This window comes from Sinohyriopsis cumingii, chromosome 6 (assembly GCF_028554795.1).
Source record: "Sinohyriopsis cumingii isolate HCF-2022 chromosome 6, ASM2855479v2, whole genome shotgun sequence".
Taxonomy (NCBI): domain Eukaryota; kingdom Metazoa; phylum Mollusca; class Bivalvia; order Unionida; family Unionidae; genus Sinohyriopsis; species Sinohyriopsis cumingii.
In genome coordinates, this window is record NC_142966.1 from 151,730,087 (window position 1) to 151,754,970 (window position 24,884).

Sequence of the window (24,884 nt, forward strand, 5' to 3'; positions counted from 1 at the left end):
AAATAGCATCAAAGACGTCGTCACAAAATTTCTAACTTTACAAATGTACCCTGTGCCACAGGAAACGTAAACCTAGGCTTTAAAAAGAAATAATTCTATCGCAAAAATTCCTCTCTTACAGTTCCTGTATAAATAGTTCGTAGCTGGAGCACTGACGTGGACCTCTTAGACTGCTATAGCAATTATCAGGTGTTTGAGGTCTTTGCCTCAAATTAGAGATAAACCAACTTTGAAACTGACGCACGTCCGCACTCACGCTTTTACGGACGGACAGGATTACATAGTTCCCATATTCAAAGGCGCAGGAAGACAGTTTCTAAAATAAAAGCTGATGACCTGGTAACTCATTCATTTTTCTGTGTAAACCTGTATTGGCACAAAACACAACGGCGGGACCATACGTCCACCAGAGACGGATATTTCAACGTAAAGTTGGCCAGGTGTTTGGTTGTCGGGGAGGCCCTACATAGGATGAAAATCTAATTAACACCCTTTGATCTACATTAATTAATCTGTGGGACTAAAGTCGGTCCTGATTCTAAGCTGTGATTTTTATTGGTGGGTGAATTTCTTTCGTTTAACATAAATGGATGGATTTGCACTGGTATCTTCTTTCTTTTGTTCCCATTTAAACTGGATAAATCAGTTTCCATTAGTGGGAATGATGCTGAAAGTTAAGAATTAAATGAAACTAGTATAATATTAATGTTGCTAAGCAAAACTACGCTTTAGAATCATGTGGTCTATTTATTTTCATCCCCGTCTGGCCGAGTGGTCTTTGAGGGCCCCTTGACATCTCGCTTCTGTCTGCGTGGGTTCGATTCTAGGCTCAACCATTATGGGCATGAGAGAAATTGTCCTAGTATCTTCCTGCGGGCGGTGGTTCTTTCGGACGTTTCTCGGTTTCTTTCTCCACCAATTATACTAGCAGATCAAGGTTAGTTTATTTATTTTGTTTCGCACGATATTATCTGACCTACTGAAATGTACTGTACCTTTCGTTTGACTGTCTAAGCACTCGCAGGCCACATTCACGTCACTGAATATCTTGGTTGCCACATGGACCTATCGATATAGTCCATTTACATCAGATTTTCGTGCGATTTTAATAGATCTCAGCCGATGTAAAACTTCTCGAAGTCACGCGAGAGAATGATTGATCGATACTATACGGCGATCAACACCATACATAACAGTATCACTTTTAAAGTAAAAATAAGGAACCAAATCTGATCCTTTCGAAATTTGGGATTTTCAGTCATCATACTAAACACCGGTAATAATCATTTCTGTTCAGTATACTGGAATAACGTCTTAAATTTGACAAAGTGGAATGCCAGTATAAGCCATTTATTGTGCCGATAAATCATATAATTGAACCACTGACATTGGAGGTATTTACGCGAACCAACCTGCGTCCCCTGTGATAATAAACATGGGCTGTCCACCTATATATATAAGCCATGCTAAGTCAGTTCACCTAAAATAGTCTTATAATGTCCCACAATTCTGGAAGCTAACGGAGACTTTTTCAACCGAATTTCAATATAATGTGAATCTGATTAGATTCCAGATCTCAAAAAATATTTGATTTCTAGCAGATTTCAGTAAGAGGTGGTCTACATGTTCTGCTAACCTTTCAGTCAAATTACAACTTTCACATTTACAAATCTTCATTCGGAATATGTCGTTTCTAACGACTGCTCTCCTACCATGATATGCAACGCTTAATCTGGTATGTTACTAAACTAAATGTGGATTCGAAATGCCAATAGTACCTTTATCGATGCATGTCGGATCTGTCCATTAAAGGTAGATCTTGATTTTAACAAGACTGAATATACAGTTACTTGATCTATGAAAGTACCTGACAGTCTGTCAACTTTTAACCCCACGTTTGAGAGGATTGGCTACATCCGTATATCCTATACAAAATATCCATCATTAAGCAGAAAATACAACAGTCATTAGATTATGTAGAGCAAAGGCTACTTTAGCCCTCCAAAATGGGGTCGAGACAAATTTTAAAAATACTCTTTTATCAACAAGATCTAAACTGAATTACTATTTCATAATTTCATGTTAATTAGGAACTTTGCTACATATACTCACCTTCAAACGACCAGTTCTGCACCGATAAGCAGGGCCGGCGCTACCATATAGGCAAACTAGGCAGCCGACTAGGGCGCTGATTTCAGGGGGCGCATTTCTCCAAATCAACATCAGTTTTTAAAAATAAATAAATACATTTCAGTTTTATTGAGGGTCGTTTTTTTAAATCCTGGTTTATTTCATACAGGGACAAATAATCGGGTAGATTCAGTCTGACCGAAACACCAGATATTTTCCGGGGGGAGGGGGGAGGCGCCAGAATCTAACCTTGCCTAGGGCGCCAGATAGTCTGGCGCCGGCCCTGCCGATATATATATATATATATATATATATATATATATATATATATATATATATATATATATATATGGCCGGCGCTACCATATAGGCAAACTAGGCAGCCGCCTAGGGCGCTGATTTCAGGGGGCGCATTTTTTAAAAAGAAATTAGTTTATAAATTTTGAAATTGATATTTTCGGGGAGGGGGGGCGCCAGAATCTAACCTTGCCTAGGGCGTTAGATAGTCTGGCCGGGTCTGGCGCCGGCCCTGTGTATATATATATATATATATATATATATATATATATATATATATATATATATATATATATATATATATATATATAATTCGAGTTAATAACTGTTTGTAATTGGAGTTTAAGCAGTAATTAGCAATGAATGTTTGTTTTATATTGTGTGCTTATCCTCTGCAAGACGCATGCATTTGTGACCTTGACTGGGAAAATTTATTTCAAAAAATGAAATCCAACCAGTCTGTGACATCTAGAACACAGGGGTCTTATTATAAAACGATGTTTTAACAGTGCGTCTGTCACTACTCGGAGGTTATTCATACATTACAGGTAGGTGTTCATCAAGGTTTGATGACGTACGAGACAAAAACTTAAAGATTTGATGAATTTATAAAAATAGGTCACCTGCGCCGATATGAAGTATTAATCGTACGAAATATTCCACGTGCAATTCTGTACTTAAAAGACGACATGACAATTTTAACCGTACCCATCTTACATTTGGTTTTGGCGAAAACATTTCATTATTATACTGGTTCGTTGGTTTAATATTCAGTTACATGACTTCAATTCCACTATATAACGCCGATATAAAATGAAGCTAGCAACCTTTCCGATGACATACCGAGGTAGTAAACCGAGCTGGCCTGGGTGGGTACCGATCCAGCAATATTTAGCCCAAAACACTATAAACTGAGCTTCCGTGACTCCCTCGTCATTTTGTATTTACACAAAGTTTCGTGACTATACACATTAATATTATTTGTAGAGAATTTCCAGGAATTCAAGGTAAGGCCATTTCTTTCTTTAAACGGTCGAGTAATGAAACCATTTCAAATATTCTTCAGCAATAATGTAATCCATTCAACGGGACTAATGACAAGAACATTTTAAAGACGATCATCGTGGCAGCCATGCAACTGGGACTACTTTCATTGAGGACCAGTAGGTATCTTAAGAAGTCTATTGGTGAATACAGCCATCTATTTGGGAAGAGATGAGATAGCAAAAATATTTTCAACAGACGAGTTTCCATTCAGGAGTAGCAAAACAAGATTTTCAAGATAGTTGTTGTGTTGTCCACATTGAACATTGATCGGCACTATTTTCATTTAAGAATAACTAGCCATCATAAAAACGTCTTTTATTGAACTCGATTATCAAGATGATCGTTGTGTGGCGGCCATACTGGATGTCAGATTGACATCATGTCTTTTATAGGGTTCATGCAATCTTTAAAAATTTAATTCCACGACTTTTTCAAAAAATGTCCAAGACCTTTTACCAATTTCAGGAACAGCCATGTAAATTTAGAACCTCTAATACCTACCTAACAAATTTAACACAAAAACTTTTTTTTTACAGCTGACTTTGGCATACTTCATCCTATCGTATAAGTCATTCTCTTTTGAGTGCCGTGAGCACAATGATTTTGAATGGCAGTAAGATCGCTGGATGTAGTCTGAACCTATTCACACAAATCCATCGTCGAAGTTAGTAGGTAGGTTGGCAAAACGTTTGCACCGGCAAATGAAAATGCGACGGGATAATGCAAACTACCCAAATTCCATTACTCTTAAACTTTGAATGATTTATGAAAATTAATGAACTTTTCAAGGACCTTAAAATGCTTTTCTGTAATTTACGAACGTGTCCAGGATTTATATGACTTCAAAAACCCTATTTTTAAGACCAACAGGATGTCATAAGAAGTCTTCTGGTGAAAACTCCATGTCAATATGACTTTCTGCTCCGGTAGAGTTGTAATAAGATTTTTAAGATGACTTGCATGATGGTCATATTTGATGACAGATTGGCACCATTTTGATTTAGGACCAGCTAAACATCATAAGAAACCTTTTAGTGAAAACCTCTTGCTGACATGACTATCCACGTAGAAGTAGTAGCAATACGAAAATATTTTCAAGATGGCCGCTGATGCTGATATTCTGGATATCAGTTGGTACCATTTTCATGAATAACCAACATAAAAATGATAACGAGTCCTTTATTGAAAACCCCCTCATGATATGGCCATCCATTCAGGAGTAGTGATATGTTGTTCAAGATAGCAACCGTGTTGGCTATATTGCAAATCCGAGCAGCACTATTTTCATTTTGGCCCAACAAGACAGCATAAGAAGACTTTTGGTGCAAACCCCATATTGAGATGATATCTATACTGAAGAAGTAGGACAAGTGGTTTCCAAAATGGATGCCGTTGCGGCCATTATTGTATGTCCTAACACAACCATGTTCATTTAGTACCGATGAGACCAAAGGGTGAATGTGTATTACGTTTCATGGCAATCCTACAAGTAGTTTAGGAGGAGTAGCGAAAACAAAGTAACGGACGATAGACAACAACCTTCCTATTAGCTCCTCTGGTCTACGACCGGTAAAGCTAAAAATGTAGAAGAAAAAAATTAAAATTCTTTTAACATTAAAGTCTAATCAGGTCATTTGCAGATGCATATACACATAATAAATTTAATCTTTCTACTTCAAGTGGCTTTCGTTTAATCATCCAAAAGAAATCGTCAAAAGCCAAAAGTGGAAAAACGTGCTGAAAAATAAATACATTGTAAAATGTCCAAAAATAGCATAGAAATCCAAATGAACGTTTACAGATATACCTATCCAATTTCATTTGTCTGCCTCAAAATAATCCCCAATGTCAAATTATGTGTATAAACAAAAGAAGAAAACTTGCAGTAATGACCTCAAAATCTAGCCAGACACAAATATACAAGCCGAATTTGTCACCTGATGAGGATTTTCGCAAAAGTCGCTCACAAACTTATCGAGACGGATGCCGGGTGCAGGATGGACTGGACCAAACCATGTTCCCGCCACAAGCGGGGGAGAGGGAGGGGGTAGAAAACACGTGTCCATTTTTTTCCGGTTAAGCAGAAAACACGTGTATATTTTTTCGGTTAAGCAGTTACTAGCATTGACACAACCAGAAGCAGCTCCTTGAGGTCATCTGATTTACTCCGAATTAAAGTTTTGAGGTTTCAAAGGTGCATTTTCAGCAATTGTACAGAAAAAATAAATCATCAGAAATAGTATCTACATCACAGGCACTTGTGTCTGTTGGTACATTTATCAGCAACAAGTATAAGATTATTCCAAAGGGTTAAAAACGATACTGGAGTAAACCGAATGTCTGAAACACCCAAGATATGCAGTTACTACCAAGTAGGATATAGTCATATGCGAGTGACTGACAAAAAGGCAGCGTCACGGGGAAAGGAAACACGTTTTAAAAAAGTCTTTTAAAAAACAACAATTAACAAGAGATTGCTTTTTAGCATTTTAATATTTCGAAATAAAATATTTGGTCATGTATCAGGAGTAAGAGTTACCTGACGAGATCTAAAAATGGTTGGAGTCTTGTCGCATAAATCGTGTTTTGTACAAAATTATTCGACCACGAATTGAATGAGCTTGTATGTTGTTAGGTGAAGGAGTTCACTTCGTGCATAAATATGAACCCTGTTCGTACGTCCTTGAGACTGTTCGCGAAACGCATGATTACTTACAAAATTTCAGTACCAGTTGTTTTTGTGTTCTTTTTTTGTTTTTTCTTTTCTTTCTTTTTTAGGGTTTTAGTACAAGAGTCCAATTCAAGCTTCATATACTGTTTATACAGTAATTTAAAACAAACAAAAACAATGGGGAATCTGAACTAAGCTTTTTTCTGTACTTGAAAGAATAGGTTTTTCATGTTTCTGAAAATTGGGGATTTTCTCTCTGGAGTCAACGACAAATTCCCCGAGTACGTAGTGAGGTAATTCGTTTTAACTTTACCATTTAGATTTTGAACACAACTGTAATATCTACTATTACCTACATCTACACGACCTTCATCTCACGGCTGTCGTCTCCATCAAATCTTGGTCGAATAACAAATTAAGACAATGGCAAATAAATATCGTATTTACATCTCACGTGACAGGACTCTATAAAGTATCGTATATAATCTGTGTACACTGCGCAACAGGCTGTTAAAAAGGGTGAACCTTTATCTGCCTCTTGTAATACGCAGGAGATCAGGGTCTACCCTGTTTGTTCGAAAACGTGAGTAGAACGAACAAATCAGACCGTGATCTACCTGCTAAGTACAAAGGTAGATATGGGTCTTATCGATTTTCAGTTATGCGCACGTTATACTTAAGAAAAGTCGTAGTCTCGTTCGACCATACTTCTCGTTTGACTGTGATATATCCGCCGTAGGAGGGACCCTGCTTTTGGCGAAGATCTCAAAAAAGACACACGAGTGGTGAATCGGACTTGAAAATACGGTTAGTCACACCTATATTCACAAAAACAAATTTCTACACGATTCAACAAGGCAGTAATGTATCAATCTGTAAATTTAATTTCTACCTTTCGATTCTCTTGTTATATCTGGATTGCTACATTAGTCCCGCGTAAAGTCAAATATAGCGATATTACTGTAGAATGTCAAATTAAAGGATTGTACTCTAGAAAGCCAATTGAAGGATACTATTGTAGAAAAATCAGTTCAGAGATACTATTGCAGAAAGTAAATTTAAGGACACTACTGTAAAAAGTAAATTTAAGAGAGACTACTGTAAAAATTAAATTTAAGGAGACTACTGTAGGAAGTCAATGTAGAGATACGACTGTAGAAAGTTAATTTAGAGATACTACTGTCGAAACAGAATTAAGACTATTTAACCAAAACGTTCAATCTGATAAAAATCAGATATCCACTGACGTACGGTAGGATAGTTGAGGTCTGATTTTAATCAGCTTGCCAAAACGTTTGTACTTCGAATCTCTTCTACAAGTCACGATGTCACAACGTGTTTAAGAAAACCGATACTGACAACAACGAAAATAAAAAAAAATTAAAAAGTTCTTTACATTAAACTGTTGAATCAATGTATGTCTGAGGAGAAAAACAAATATTTACGCCAGTTCTCAACATGTCGGCTAATGAATATAAATTACCTTTATCTATACAACTATAATTTTCGTGTCGTTCTGACCATGTTTGTATATACAGTAGTATTACGACGGGTCTAATAATAATGCGTGTTGAATAATTTATATACTGTACTAAACGTAAAGTTCGACATGAAATCATTCACCGGAAAAATAATTCCTAACAAAACGATATACTTTCATTGGGCGTCGTTCACCTTCTAGCTTGATTATATTGCAAATCGACACAATGAGAGTAGACACTATATGCCATACATGTATCTACTGAATGTATTCGCCTCTGGAATGCGGCAATATCTGAACAATGTAAACCCAAATCTACCGTTGTATAGTGAGCTGGCAGATCCCGTTCCATATTTTACACATGTAGAAATGGCATTATTTTTCTCGTTTACATCTCGATATATATATAGTGTATTACGCAACCACTGATCAGGGTACACGTATATTTGAATTTAAACATGGACCGCCTTTCTGATTGGCGAATACATCAAGCATGTACCAGTATCAACGACATTTGTTTGCATTTACCTTGACAAATTGATTCACTGCTTTAGCAGTGCTTACAGAGGTAGAAGTTAACCCATAAGAATGTCTCAAAGCAAATGTATAAAATGTAAACAATCGGACAAGCCCCAAATCCCCGCCATACACTGGCGGGACTTGATTACTGCTTTATACGTTCATCGTTCAATGCAACTGACTATAACTTACCATTTATTTCTGTCATATGAATTTAGTATGGTTCAATGATATTTGGTCCATAACAAGTAAAATTTGCCTTTCTATTTTCTTCTTGTTTGGCATTTAAACGTCAGCGCAAGAAATATAATGTATAAATAACTTGTTGCTCTCCAAAGAACGTCTTCATGAATAAATGTTTACTTTTTAAAATATGTTACATAATGAATTCATTTTGGAGTACCCAAAATGTCGTCAAGGTCCATCCAATTCGTATCTGAATTAGGCCCAGAAGTCTGAACGTCAAAAAAATCCGTACTAGGATTTGGAGCTGTACCGTCTAATAGAGTCATAATGTCATCATTACTTGAACCCGACTGAGGGTAAGTCGGAGGGTGACCGGACATAGCACTTGACACGGAGCTTACATTTCCCGCCATATGGGACGTCCTTTGACTAATTTGCTGATGAGACATTTGCATGCGCTGTTGCATCATCATCTGCTGCGCTTGCGGACCTACTTGCATCATTGCTGCCTGGGACTGCATAGCTCCCATTGGCATACTTTGCATGCTTTGCATCGGTCTCTGTTGCATCTGTATTTGAGCCGCCGCAGCCGTAGCACTCATTGACCCATCGGATGAATATGACCTATACCGCATCATTTCTGCCGCCATCGCCATCTGTGGTCGTGGCATACCCATCCCGCCACCCCTCGGTCCCTGTACTGGCATCATTGGTCTTGGCCAATCGTGGGGATTTCTCGGCTGAGATATATTAAGTCCATCTGGTCCTATATTAACGTTAGGAGGCCTTTGATTTCGCATTATTGCACTAGTATACGTTTCTTGGGTAACTGTTCGCTGTGGACGTCCCTGACTCTGGGGTTGAGCCCCTGGGTACGACGTCTGTCGCTGTACAGCCTGATTGGAATAATTTGACAATTGTGACTGCGAGACTATATTCTGCATGGGGGAACTGACTGGCATTGAATTAGACATCTGTTGCATACCCGACATTTGACCACCTTGCATCATTCCATTTGACAAGTGCATGGTACTATTCTCCGATTTCACGGGTGCATAGGCAGGGTTGGCGAGAGTACTGGTCTGATTCACCATATTTTGCATTGTCTCTAAAGGATTTGGTCCTAGTCCGTTCGTTGACATTGTATTTGCCATTCCATTTGAATGCTGCATTTTGTATTCCGGTGGTGGCCGATTCATGTAGGGCATTTGGCCAGACTGTCTCTGGTCTGGTGCCATCTTCCCTTGCATCATATTGATATTCATCGGATCATACTGCTGAGACTGATTCTGTCCAATACCCATTGAAAACGTTTGCTGTTGGGTTAAGGAAATGTTCTGTACTGGTTGCCTCATTTGGACATGTTGCGTCTGAGACATCTGCATTCGATGGGAGCCATCGGATACCTGCATGTGTTGGGTTTGTGTGATTTCCATATGTGGTCCCTGGTTGAAGTGAGCCACCTGGTTCTGAAGTTGTTGTAGAGACGAAGGTTGTGGTGGGCCTTCTTGTGCGGCTGGGGTTACAACGTCGTGCGGGTAGTGGGTTAAAGGTTTGTTTCCACCATATGGATGAGGTTTAGTCTGAGCATATGACATTGGAGGTACGTAATTCGATCGTGAAATACCCGGGTAGTGTTGTTGTTGCTGTTGTTGCTGATAATCTGGTGGGAAACCGTTTCTAGCTTGATTCCGATATTGTCCTGAGTCGGTTAGGTGATCATTCAAAGCGAATGGATCCATTATAGATCCTTTCATTCCAAAAGCACCTGTGTGCTGATTCTGATGTTGAGCAGCCATCTGTTTTAATGTTTCTGCCGCAGGGCCAGTATCAGAAATAGCTGGTTGATGGGCTTGGCTCCTGTACTGTGGTACAGAAGGAGTTCTGACCGGTCCCATGTTAGAATTAGGATCCATGTACATATTCATCCCTGCATGAGATACCGGCATTACACTGGGAGAACCAGTGGCCGTGCCTCCACCAAACATGTCTGAATTCAACATGGAATCATTACTTTCTGACACGTGAACACTTTTGCAAATTTCATCGAACTTTGTTAGTTCATCAATGATTTCTTGAGGAAGTTCCTCGTCCTGCTCAATCGTATGCAAGATATCCGCAAATTCCGGATCAAGGGTTATATCCGAACCACTATTTACACTAGACCCTGATTCGTGGGAACCAATACCTTGACTATCACTGAGTGGTTCCTGTTTGCACTCGATATTGGTGTGAATACTAGACTGGTCCTGTGAATGTTCACTCCTTTTAAGACTGGTACTAACAGTCACATTTATCTTTTGGTCTTGTTGCGTCTTTCCATCCGATATTTGTTGAAAAATATGGACTTGTACACTGGACAACTGGCCCTCAATGTTCGCGTTTGTTGCCGCTTTCTTAGCAGGAGGAGAATCGTTCTCGTCAAACTGGTAGACGTTTTCAGCGTTCTGCTGACTCTCTGGATTATTGTGACTCTCAAGTCTGTGCTTCAGTCTCTTCTGAAAAGAAACAAAACAGTAAGATTCTTATTACAGAAAACAACATGGAAAAGGAGACGGAGGTGGCCGAGGTACCAGATAGGGGCGGTCATTATAAATTGGAAGTCTTGAAATGTACTAAAATATATATTATGGAAATCTGCGTAGATTGGGTCGTAATGTACTTGACCTTTAAATAGTGGAAATAGTGATAATCACACGGAATACGAGAGGCATATTATATCTTTTACATTTGGCCCTAATACTCTAATTACTGAAGAAGGGAGGTACAAAAGACAGTCTTATAACTGGCTCTAATATCTAATTATTAAAGAGGGAAAGTACAAAATACAATCAGTCTTATGATTGGCCAAAATATCTAATTACTGAAGGAGGAAGGTATAAAATACAACCAGTCTTAAGCTTTGCCCAAATATCTAATTACTGAAGGAGGAAAGTATAAAATACAGCCGATCTTAAACTTGGCCCTAATATATAATTACTGTAGGAGAAAAGCACAACATACAACCAGTCTTATGCTTGAACCCTAGTACACTTAATTACTGAAGGAGGAAGGTACAAAATACGTGGCTCTGATACTCTAATTAGTGAAGGAAAAACTAAAATCACAGCAGATCTAAGACTTTGCCATGTTTCAACACATAACTGAAATGAAACAACTTTTCTAAACCTATGTACAGAACAGAATTCACCGTGTTTCTTTCTTCCCCTAGAAACAGTTCCCTTTCATCCAAACAGCGAGAATCTCATAAGAAAAAATATTCCTGGTGAATACAAATGACAGATTGGTTTCAATATTACCAAAGTTTTTTAATAATTGTTTTATTTTTTAATCAACTTTTTCAATGGTTAAAACAAAAAAGACAATCTCCTTTAAAACATAGACAGTCTTCGTAGAATACTGTCAAATGTATCATCGTATATATTTCATTCAAGATAAAAGCGTATATAAATTATATACTATCAGGAAAAAAGTTTTAAAATAAAGTGAACTGGATTAAATTAGTGTTTGTGATATCCAAGTGGTCAGGCAAGAAGGTTTGGTTACATACGCATTTATCCACAATGAATAGACACACCAGTGATAAACTGTAAGGTAATTAAAAAAGAAACAAACCCGGAAGAATGTGCATACTGACAAAAGCCATGGAGATGTGGCTACTGTGCAGATACACAACGATAACAGTTTACTCAAGTACCGTATATCTATATACTCAAGTACCGTATATCTATATACTCAAGTACCGTATATCTATATACTCAAGTACCGTATATCTATATCATACAATACGCATTCCAACTTCAAATTCAGTAACATAGTGCTGTATGAATACCTTCGGTCTATAATTCACTCACATATTAGAGAAAAAAGAAAAATGTTATTCAAATACAATACCCAAATAATAATACCTACATACAACCAATCATTGCAGGAAGGGAGGGAAAACGAAAATCTATTTTAATAAATCCCTAATTTCTTTACCATATTAAATTATGTTACGGGGAACAAGCTTATTATGTTTTATTCTAACATTATACATATATAATGTTGTGTCTCGTTCCTTAATTTGAAACAAATACTGATTTTAGACGACAAGATGCAGAAAAGATATTATTCCATGACTTACATTCAAGTTTTAAAAAAGGCAGCACGTCCTAGCCTGAGCGTACTTGCTCACACACACACACACACACACACACACACACACCATATATATATATATGTGTGTGTGTGTGTGTGTGTGTGTTAAATAATCAGTTATTGTAATTCTTCTCAACTCCTTTGCTAAGTTAACAGAACTTTGCACATCAATATAAACTTAAACATTTTTAAGGAGTATGTTTAAGAACTGCTATTTAATTTACAGCGAGAGCTTTCAAACAATTAGTCTAGGGATCATGAAATTTCGTCATTTAGTTTGTGTGTATTACGTGTAATATTCAAGTAAATTTAATTTTAAAAAGTGGGTTCAATATTGCCGTCCTTTATGAACACGTGTCTTTTCACGAGTGTGTCTTTTGTGAATTAGTCTTTATATGATTAGGTCCGTTAAAGACACGTGCCACAATAATATACCTGTAAATGAATTTGACGAATACCTCAGACATATGATAACCATGTCACTGTGTGTCAATTAACATGGAATTTGTTTTAAACAAGATTCTTTTTCTTTTGTCAAATTCTGAATTTTTTCAACTTCATTTCAAAGTGAAGATTGGTTCATACTGAAAATGTCATGAAAACTGGTTGAAAGACCGAGTGACTGAATAACAGTATGAATCGGTAAATGTTGTGACTGACCACGATGACAGATCATCACTTAACCGGACAATCTGGAGAAGCTAGTACCACGCGTTATTACGTAATTAACCAAACAGCGCCAGGCCTGAGAGTGGACAGCAGTTACTGGAATGGCAACAAGACAATAGTTTACCGCTAGATGGGCTTTGGCATACCGTGTGCAAGGGCCCTGAAGATAGATCGTACCACCTGACATAAATACACTGAATTGAATACCGATTGAATGGAAAATAAAAATGTTGGGGGTAAGTCCTAACGCATGTCAATTTTCAAACTAAATATTGTTACAATACTGATCGTTTGTAACATAAAATTCATAGAGCTTCTATTAAAATGTCAACACGTGGCATTATATCGCACTACCGACAACTCACATGTATGTACAATTGTCAAACTTTTGACTGGCTTACATATACAATCTCAATGAAGAAATAAATACTTGTACATCGGCTTCCAATATGTTCAGATCCCAGAGATCGAAGACATTCTTTTAACTACCGTACATACTCGCGTATAAGTCTGAACTAACTGCAAACGTCATAGACACTGATCTACCACATCACCAACAGATTCGTGTTTATGCAGTTTGTTAGGAGTATTCCTTAGAACAAACAACACAGACCAAGATCTGCCGGTACATTATGCAACAGCATATTTGGGTTTATACTGTCGGCAGTGCATACAGTAGCGTACAAGAAGCAAAACGTAAATGTTTTGTAAATGTTCAATGACACCTTAAATAGCCAAATAAGCTATATGTATGTTATGTATATTAAATGACGTCCTAATTAAGCTATGCATGTAAGGTACTCAATTGAAAAATTTAAAGTCCAAAAATAATCCATTCACGTAAGGTATACTAAACTGAAAGTCCTAATAATCCATCCATGTAAGGTACACTAAATTGAAAGCCGTACTAATCCATTCATGTAAGGCACACTAAATTGAAAGTCCTAAACATATATGTATTTAGGGTACACAAAGTCCTAATAATATATGCAGTTAAGGTACACTAAACTGAAAGTCCTAATAATCCATTCATGTATGGTACACTAAATTGAAAGTCCTAATAATCCAATTCATGTAATGTACACTAAATTGAAAGTCCTAAACATCTATGCATTTAAGGTACACTAAATTAAAAGTCCTAATAATCCATTCATGTAAGGTATACTAAATTGAAAGTCCTAAAAATATATGCATTTAAAGTACACTAAACTGAAAGTCCTAATAATATATGTATGTACGGTACACTAAATTGAAAGTCCTAATGATCAATGTACGTAAGGTAAACCAAATTTAAAAGTTTTAAGCTAATTATGCAAGATACATGTGGACTAGAAAACAATTTAACTCAAGACTTAAATTCAAATTCACCATCACAAAACTCCGAATTTCGCAGGAAAAGTAATTACTTGAAATGCATGCTCGTGGTCTACACTGTAAACCGGTCGCTACAGCATACGTTACAAACACAACTAAACTAGAAAAAGAAAAACAGAATTGTCAATCGACAGTTTGCGACTACTACTACTACTACTACTGTTGCTACTATTCATGAAATATGTTGCAAAATATCAAACTAACCATAAGAAGCTATGAAGTAAACATCAAAAAAATTATAACACTGACACTTGTAATCTCTTTTGCCTCTTGCATAAATACACCCACCCTGCTTTGTGGAAATTGCACGAATCGATTTATTGTATTCAAAAAGAGGCAACCAATCAAAGCAACCAATTATATCAGGCATGCGCAACTTCTTCATGGCGCGAGCCAAAAAGAAGATTTTTAAAGCTATACCCCATTATGTAAATAAACGGATAAAACAAGGTTGCAGCCAAGTCCGCGGGCCAGAGGTTGCACGTGCCTGCTTTACACCCTGGGATGCGCCCCATTAGGATGTTCCAGCTGAGGTCTCTGTCTTTTTAAACGAGTGTTGTTTATGCAACAAATATGATTTATATTTCAAGGATTATACTTACTTTACCTCCCAACTTTGGTTTTTAGGATTTTAGGGGGATACCCAAACTTACTCGATTGGTCTTTGAATTGTGATGACGTGTCTTTGACTTGTGATGACGTGTTGTAAAGCCCTATACTGAATACTGTACACGCTCACATCCAAACCCGCACAAAGGTCACTCACAATAACAGCATCGTTCGTTTCTTCTCATTTACCAAATAAAAGAGAAAAGAGTAAATTTGTCATCTGAAATGAGACCACCTCCCAAATAAAACGTTTTTTTTTTTCCAGCTCACACAGTAATTATACAGTAACTGGAAGGTTGAGCCAACAGTGTATATGAGGAGTTTGTTGCACGATACAGCGAATGCTCAAACACGTGAACAAAGTCACGGTATCACATGGTCGCCAAGTTTTCTTCTAATCGCGAGGGAACAATTATAAGGAAAGACCCACATTTCCGACTGTATAATGATCTTGCTGATGGGCGGGCACACACACACACACACACACACACACACATCTAAGTGTAAGCACTATATCTAGCCGTCGTTTACTGGCGGCTGTGGGGATCGACGCTTTTGAGCCTCAAAAGTTTGTTATCTGAACATAGCGTCTCGAACTTTTGCCAAACCTCGCCTTGTAGCAAAATTAATCTCACTCCAATGTAAACAAATCGGTAGTTGGCTACTAAACCAGTAAAACCTTGATAAAAATATAAGTAAATGTACTCAAGTTATATAGGACAATAAAAGGAACGTCAACTTCGATTACAAAGGCCCGTTCAGAGATGAAGTACTGCGTCTAGCTGCCTACCTACTTTGCAATCTATAAATCCATCCTTCTCTCCACCTTACATCACGTAAATTCTAAATATCTACCTGCATGTCTGTCTTTCTGACTGTATGTATGTATGCAAGATGAAACAGGTGTCTTTCCGACTCAATAACGTTTTAACATGATTCATGCACACCGACGTATCGTGTAGTAACAAATATTCATGAACATTTATTTAGAAGAAGAAAAAAAAAACCAATACAAAATCTACACTGAACGGTTCATACTGGGGATATATAGGTGAAAACAGCAATCGGGGTTTAAATTAGTTCTGGACAGAAATAAAGTAACCTGCTACTTTTTGTCGCACCTGAGAATCTCAGTATCAACAATGGTCACAATACAAAGCAAACGCACCCAGGGGTCACATTCAGCGCTTCAATGACAACATGAACGAGCTTGACTTCGGTAATTCAAGTCAAAGGTGCGCCCCTTATTCAGAAAATACCTTCGACAGCGATAAATTTGTGACTACTCGTTTGGAGGCAGTAAAACTCGGAAACTATCCGCCCCAAATCTCCAAACACTGACGACGTCTAACCTATCAAAGATTTCCATTCGCGAACGTAAAAGAGAGCAACCGTCTACAACAATTTCACCGCATGTGCCCTCAATTACCGGATATGCTCCTAAATTTCAACCACTCTACTATGGGAATTTCAGAGAAAAATGTGTTTTCCAGTTGTGAAACTTGCAAAGAATCATAGTAATTTTCAATATCATGATACAATGGGCGTTTACTTGATGGCAATGTACACTATATTGTGTTTTTAAATATCTACTCTCATTGGGAAGAAATCGTTGTATGGCCCTCATATATCAAAAATATATTTTTAAAAACGCATAATCGTAAAACCACAGCTATGTAAAACGTTCATTGACAAAATATCTGAATAAGTACATTTACTTCGTTACTTTAATAAGAGAAATGATTTAGTGATATGAATCAACAAGGTAAATTTTGTTAATGTGATAATATAGATCGATGACAGGTTATTTCACTGCCTACAATAGCATATGCATTGACAAAGAAGCAACAATACATACAATAAAAATATAACATTATGTCACTGATTTGAAGTCTTGGTTTCTGTAGAGTGCAAACAGATTTCTCACACTACTAGCAGTTTTAAATCTTTAAAAAAATCAGACGTTTGCTGTTTTACAAAACGTGGGTTTAAAAAAAGTGAACTGAAAGTATATGTAGATTTTTTGCAAACAATTTATGAGTTGTTATAATAAACAACAGAAAGCATGCGTTCATAAAATAATGGACACTATGGAAGTACTAATCTGCAGTTTTCACCGCCCGACGTTGCTGTTACGTATGTGATGAAAAGGACGTCTTTACGTCAACAGGAGTTACTGTTGGAAAGCGTTGACGTGATTTGTAGCCATTACATATTTATCGATTTGTCACTATGTCTACATAATCATGTTAATATAGTTCGTCTTGTTGACGTACATGAAATGTATTCATCGCATATCCCGTGTAATTATCTCGCCATAACCGCGGCAACTTAATACATATACGAGATACTACCATTTTCCCCCGTTATTAAACGGCCAAGAAAGGCAAACAGAAAACATTAAGACAATTTAGAAAGTGCAATTTTCTCTTGAAATAATGATATATAAAATTGGACTAGCATAGACCAACAAGTTGTTCTTCGCTTTTTTTTCTGACATTACTAGTGGTGAATAAAAAATAAAGGAGAAGAACTGTTGGCCGAAAGCCAGCCTTACGAATAAGCGTGTATGTGTGAAAGTTAACCGTTATAACGAAGAGAACAACTTTTACGTCCCTACGTTACATATAAAGTCCATGGCACGTTTCACTGTATGCAATTCCTAATCCCAGTTCTAAATCTTCATAAAGTACAGGTGAATAAATCTCTTTAAACTAAAATTTAAATAGGTTACTGCGGCATATTCCTCGACGTTTAAAACCGTTAGGGCACTAGATTTAAATTCCAGCTGATTTTAAATTACTTGATACTCCGAAATGTATGCTGGCGCTCCAGATTTATCGAACTGAATATTTATTTAGGAGTGGCAAAATAACTCGTAAGGATAATACTTCTGATGTACACGTTAGGTCTAATCCATTGTGTGCACATATTTTGCTTAGATCAAAGGTGCCTTTTAGTTTCATTTCAAAGTACTACGTAAATATTTAATTGCAGTAAGCAAATATGGAAAATTTATAAACATTTCTTTTCTATTCAAGTGCCACTCCTTATAATACCTTAATATTACCGATTAAAATTCTCTCTCTCTCTCTCTCTCTCTCTCTCTCTATATATATATATATATATATATATCACGATTTGACGAGCATATGTTTTTTCAATACCGATGCAAAGCAAGACCATACTAAACTTTGGTTGATCACAAGACAATTGTTGTAGTAGCAGTAGTTGCTGTTGGTGAAGCAGTAGCTGCAAGAGCAACATAGTTAATATTTGTAAAAATAATAGCAGTATAATCAGCGGTAGCTATAGAAGCATTGCGATGCCCCCTTAAAATTTTCAACCATTTATGGGAGATGGGGACCCGTCATACGGACGTCGAAGAGAAACCGTAAGAAGACGAAATATAAACATTAATTTGGATGACACCTATATTTATCGTTAGATTATGCAAAGCTTTGTAAGCACCACTATCACAGAACTTTCAAATACCCTCTCGTACGTCCCAAATTTTTTCTGCAGCGCGACCAGCCACTGATCCTGTGTTATATATAAACTGTACATTCTGAGTGCACATTTTCACTAACAAAAATACTTAAGCTGACATTACATTAATTTATGAACAGAAATAAAGAATTGTCATGTTTTAATGTACACTGAGGACTCTCTTATTTTTGCATTTTTTTTAAGCGGACTCCTAATTTTTCCAACAAGGGCACTCAGCTTCTTGAAACTACAGGTCCGACCTTGAGCTTTTAACTCGCATTAGATCGGAATATCCGATTCCCATACACACGTTTTTTGACTATCCGATTCCCATACACACGTATGTTGACCATCAGATTCCCATATACTCGTACGAGGACGTACACTATCAGATTCCCATATACTCGTACGAGGATGTACACTATCAGATTCGCATATACATGGGATGCGTTTCAACTTATTCCCACCTACATGGATGTAGAAGTATGCTCAGCCCAACTCTGCATTAAAAATACTTTCTCCACCCCCATAAATCAAAGGTCTTCCACCCACTTGTGAAAATTTCAAACGAAAGACAAAAACTGTACAGTACAATCACTAGTAAATGGTAACTGTATTTCTTTGAACTGGGAAAATTCACAAAAAATAGTTTCAAAGTCGTTTCAATTTTCAAGGGAGTGTCCTTTCCAATAACAGCTATATTAATATCTTTCTAATATTAGAATCGGACTGAAAGAGCCAACAAAAGACCAATTTGCGCTAATTATTGACGTTGGCATGTATCGGGTTTAACGCCACGTGCATAACTCTAATATTATACGTGATGGTTCAAATGTGCTATTTAGACACATGGGCGCAACAAAAAAAAACAAAAAAACATCCAAAAATATTTAGACCAAGGAATGTAAATCGGCAATTGTTTGTCACGCTTCTTTTTACCTTAATCTCTAAAAATCAGATCCCTTTTTAAAATATATTCTAAACCAATTATAACGCGCATTTCCTTTCACCCCCTTCCCTTCTGTCTGTAATATATATCAGGGTTTAACGGCACGTCAGCACAGCACCCGCTATATAGATCACTTAATGCAGACTGAAATTTAAGTTCTACAAATGTAAATAAATGGAATTGCAATAACAAAAAAAAGACAAGTTATTCCAGTCTTTAAGTAACTGTAATAAGTTATTTAGACCATGTTAAATCTTAAAGACCAGTTAATATTTATATCCACTAATACAATCATATAACAGGTTAATGATAGAATACGTCATCAGGTACTTCTTGTGCCATGTTTCTATATTATTAATTGTAATAATAATACCATTAAAAATACAATATAGGTATCACATCGTCATTAATGAAAAATTCAAAAGTAAATTATCCACCACGACCTAATTAGTCATACATTAAAACAGTGCTTCTCAACCTTTTCAAGTATGATGGCCCTTTCTTAAAACATTTTGCAGCCCCCCCACCCATATAAACAGCTGTACATATCCCTTGGATTAACCCTGCGTCCAGCCCTCCTTCCGCCCCACAGGTTGGGAACCATTGCATAAAAATAGTAAATATCTGCAAAAGCTATCGTGCAAAGTATTCAAAACCTATTAATCAAAGCATTCAGACAAAGAAACGCACGCCATAATCTTGCTGTACATTCATTCTTACTCTTCAAGTCCTTCTGGTTTTTCTTTTTGGAATCTTTATTTTAGAAGATTTCCGAATGTTTACCTTTACTTTGACGAGTTAATGGCAAAGCATGCTTACTTCCTCTCTTAAAACAATTCATAACGATTATTTGTACAATGCACCGTATATACACGTATCAAAATTAAATCCAATAGCAAAGGAGACCCTGATATGCCGTCGCAAAATACGCTGACATATCGAGGTATGTTATTTGCTCTACGTTTACTTTTTATTAACTGCACTCACCCAGCTCTGTCGGGGCATTATGAGATGTAGATCCGGGTCTGTGTAGTTTAACCCTGACCGAACTAATTTCCATACAATTTGAATGTTAATTTAAAATACTTTATGATCTCCCAACTGATTTTTATACAGCTAAAAATAATATAATAAATTTTATTTTATGAAATCAAGCGTTCAATTGTCCATTAAAATTTAACCAATTTTCAATGTTTTCAAACCCCATTTGAGCCTATAAATAATGCTGCTTAAATATTATTGACCAATTCGACAATTGCAATTTGCGATAGTAACTGATGCCGCGTGGCTGTTATTACCAACAATTTAAAGGAACGAGAGCATTTTATACACATTTCTGTTACACAAATTATTATTCTTTCCGTAGTGACCACGATCACACTAAACCCTTTCATTTGGATAAAATTAGTACCACCGCACTTGTAACTTCCATGAACCCTTTGCCGTAAATACTCGTGTAATTGCCTTTGAAATAACACTCGTGTAAGGCGCCGACCATTCAATTTTTGGTGGGTGGGTGGTCCTTGAGATTACATTTCAATCTAAAGTATTTATCTTCTATTAACTCATAATGATTTTTTTGGGCAAATAACACAATTATATAATTATCAAAACGTTCTTCGACAAATCATAGCAAGAATATTTTTTTTCAATCTAGCAAAACATTTCAAACAAATCTTTTGCCAACCAGTTAAAAATTAAATGGCCGGTTTGAATTATATAACTTGTTATAATACTCGTCTGCATGAATAGCACAAAGCCAGGTTTATTATGCATTAGATATTGCCAGAACTGTACTCTATGCTATTAGCAACTGACTTTTTTCTCAAGGGAGCAGATACGGTAAGCTTAAAATGATGAATTACTGAACATTTGGTCGCGGTTTAGACACGATTAAAAGCCGGGTCACTCCACTACTTCAGTGCTCAATATTTTCCAATCAGGAAGGAGGGTTTCCCTCTAAAAATAGATCTGCATACTTCTTTCTGCGTATTTGTTGTCGTTTTAATATTTAAAAATACTAGTATTTAAGACTCGGACTACATATTCCCAGCAACTTTTTCCTCTGAAATGTTATTGCATTTAAAACATAAAATGACACTATTGATCAACAAACAGCGCATGTCGTTTACCAAGCTCCAAAAATCGAAAGTTACTTTTGAATTTGCCATCCCAGCTGACTTCTCGGTATATCATTTTCCCATTTAACGGCTTTCGGCAAAGAACACTCACATTATAAAAAGAGAAAATTATCGTCTTCAAAACGATCACTGGAAATCCTCGGGGTAATCGCTAGGTTTTCATTCCACCGATGATTGGAAATATCCACGTATGTAAATACACAGTGTGAAACGAAATACCGAACTTGTAATTCCAGCTGATCAGTCAAGCTCGCTGAAAGCGGAGATCCAATTTAATCAAATTAATTGGCTTGTAAAAACAAAATAAATCCACTCAATGAACGATATGTTACATGCACAAAACTCCCATAAAAATAGTTTCTCCGAATAGAAAAGTCAATTGAAAAAAGATCACTATGATTATTAGTACATGTAACTACGAAGAATCACAAATATAAATAGCAACTTTGACATAGGTAAACTTTCCAATAGCGAAATAAATTTGAATCATATATTATAATCACCTTTCAAAGATCAGCTGCATTTATCTCGCGTTGATCTAATGGGAAGTGCAAAAATCTGTACCGATCCCATTATCTTTTAACACTGAGGTATGTTGGCACCGCGAGCCTATCGACTTGGGTTTAGTTACACTGGCATAATTAACGTACTACTTTGTTGGCCTGGGGCTGTGTGACGATTGGTCAGCGCGAATCAGGGACCGTCCCACTACGCGAAGCGGGGTTTAGATGGGGAACTATTATTTACACGTACATGTATATCAATGAATAAGAAAAAAATGAAAACAAACTTACAGTTACGAGAACGTTGCGGTGGTCCGCTTGACTGCTGTCCGATTTGGGTTTACTTTTCGATGACTTTTTTGCTTTACTTTCCAACCATTTCTGTCTCAATAAGTACGCTTCCTGTCTTTGTTGCTCATATATTGTGTCCGCAATGTAATCGTACCTCTGATACGTTTGATCTTGGTGCTGTCGATAAAACTCCAGACGTCTTCTTAATCTGTCAACTACATCCCTCCTTTTGGGGGACAGAAAATCCCCCATACTATCCTTTAATTGTATAATTGTGTCTGATTTCTGAACGAAAGCTCAAACTGTTGTTTAAACACCCTAATTGACTTCCATCGCACAGGCTGACTTGCCTAGTAGTTATATAGGACAATGGTCTGATCTCTAAGTTCATTACCCACAATTTATCCGAATTACAAGTCCCAGAAAGTCTAGTTTGGACGTACTATCATCTGTGTATATGCAGTCCGAGATCAAGTGTTTAAGAAATGAGACACACAGGAAAATACACACAATCCCACACAATAACTCGGTGAGCTAAGCTTGGGGAAACGGATAATAGAACCTAACTAACGTTTACTGATTTGGACGAGTCCACTTGGCGATAAGGTAGAGACAAGATAACTGACTGCGTGAGAACTGAAAGCATGTTAACACGATCTCATAGTATGGGGCATCTAGGTCGTGTATATAACACTGCAATGTTGAAACATTCAATTTACTTGATGCTATTGTAAAAACAAGAGAATAAAAGCAACTGTACACCCACTTACTTTTAACGATTGCATGTATAACTTGCGGAGGCGGCATAAAACTCGAACCATTCGCATAGTAAAGACGAAACGGGCATCACCAACTCGTAACTAGGGGACCAGATTTTCTCGGGGGAAATACTGGCCATGAATCGTCTGCTTGTATACGCCAATGTCCCAGTCCCATTGTCGACATGGAATAAAACATTGTTTCAACTTTGCCGTGACTAAACAGGCCTAGTTTAATTCCTAAGATAACCAATATAGAATGACTACTTGCTCTTAATGAACCCACACACCTTGCGAAGTAAAACTGCACTTACAGTTTTGGGTTAATAATAATAATAATAATAATAACAACAACAACAACAATATTATTATTATTATTATTATTATTAACCCACACACCTTGCGAAGTAAAATTGCACTTATTGCTTTTGGATAGTAATAATAATAATAATTATACTAACCCACACACATCGCGAAGATAAAATTGCAATTATAAGTTTCGGTTAATAATGATAACAATGAAAAGAAGAAGATTTCTCTTTCTTTCTTGTTTTATTTATCGGTATTAGCAGTTTCCTTGCTTGGCGCTCAGCTTTAAGCCGTTAGTGTTAGGACTGGTCCGTCTGGTGTCAGGATAATGTGACTGGGTAGGACATCATGCTATATGTCTGCGGCATGATGCCCCAGTGCTAGACATCACTATAAACTGTAACACTTCAGACATCGTACCGATAGGACTAAACATGTTAAATTCACGTAACAAATCCAACACACACACACACTGGCTACGGATGCATCATTGAGGGCAGCATATAATTTTTTGCTCTAAACGAATACAGTTTCCAAAACTAGCAGAAATATTTCAATGTTGACTTTACAGATTTTTCAAGTGAAATGTACGAGAAAATTGAACTGACACTCTGACCATGAGAAAATTAAACACCACAAGTCCATCACTGTATGCCAAGCCGTTCCGTTCATACCAAAGTCCTAGTATCTAACCTTCTTAATAATCTTTTGAACTTAATGGACACTCCTTAACGCCCTTTCTATGAAAGTCGTCTACACCCAAAATTAGTACAACACTACCTTAGAAATTTCTGTTCTCATTCAGGAATCACTCGTTGTTGCTCAGATCCGTTCTGTCAGGCACTCAACTTCTGTCCTTCATTTAAACTTTCTTTTAAATTATTTAAACTATACGGTAATAGGTTCTAAAATCTGTAACATTACGCCCATATAAATGCAAAACATTTGTATTTATATCAATTTTGTATGCTAAAATGTGCCGCTAATATGCTTGTATTTGTTATGATTCTGTCTTTGTTGTTTCTGGTTATGTTGTGTGTGTGCATGTGTGTGTGTGTGTGTGTGTGTGTGTGTGTATCAGCTTCATATAGTTGTATATTTTAACGAATGCATTTTTTCAGTATATTATTTTATTTATATTCATCCATCACAGCAGTCACTAGTCACTTGAAATTTGACAATCATTTTGTTCTTGCGTACGTTGATTGAGTATTATGCACACATTGAGTAAATAGACACATCGACTTTTGCTTTGGTGCCCATTCGAGGAAAGTCAGAGCCCTTTTGAAATTTTGCCCCACCTCCCCCGCAACGCTTGACCT

At 36.9% G+C, this 24,884-nt stretch overlaps 1 protein-coding gene across 2 annotated transcripts; it reads right to left on the reverse strand.

Moving 5' to 3' along the window:
* Positions 1–5,948: 5,948 nt before the first annotated feature.
* Positions 5,949–23,063, reverse strand: LOC149798269 (uncharacterized). 2 transcript variants are annotated; one of them, XM_089963403.1, is made up of 2 exons: positions 22,496–23,063; positions 5,949–10,828 (listed from the first exon to the last, which is right to left on the reverse strand). In XM_089963403.1, the coding sequence occupies exons 1-2, from the start codon at positions 22,745–22,747 to the stop codon at positions 8,534–8,536; spliced, it is 2,547 nt and encodes an 848-aa protein (XP_089819529.1). In that variant the 5' UTR covers positions 22,748–23,063; the 3' UTR covers positions 5,949–8,533. The 2 variants fall into 2 exon arrangements, with proteins under 2 accessions (XP_089819529.1, XP_089819530.1); XM_089963404.1 differs by lacking the exon at positions 22,496–23,063 and adding an exon at positions 21,693–21,796.
* Positions 23,064–24,884: the final 1,821 nt, after the last annotated feature.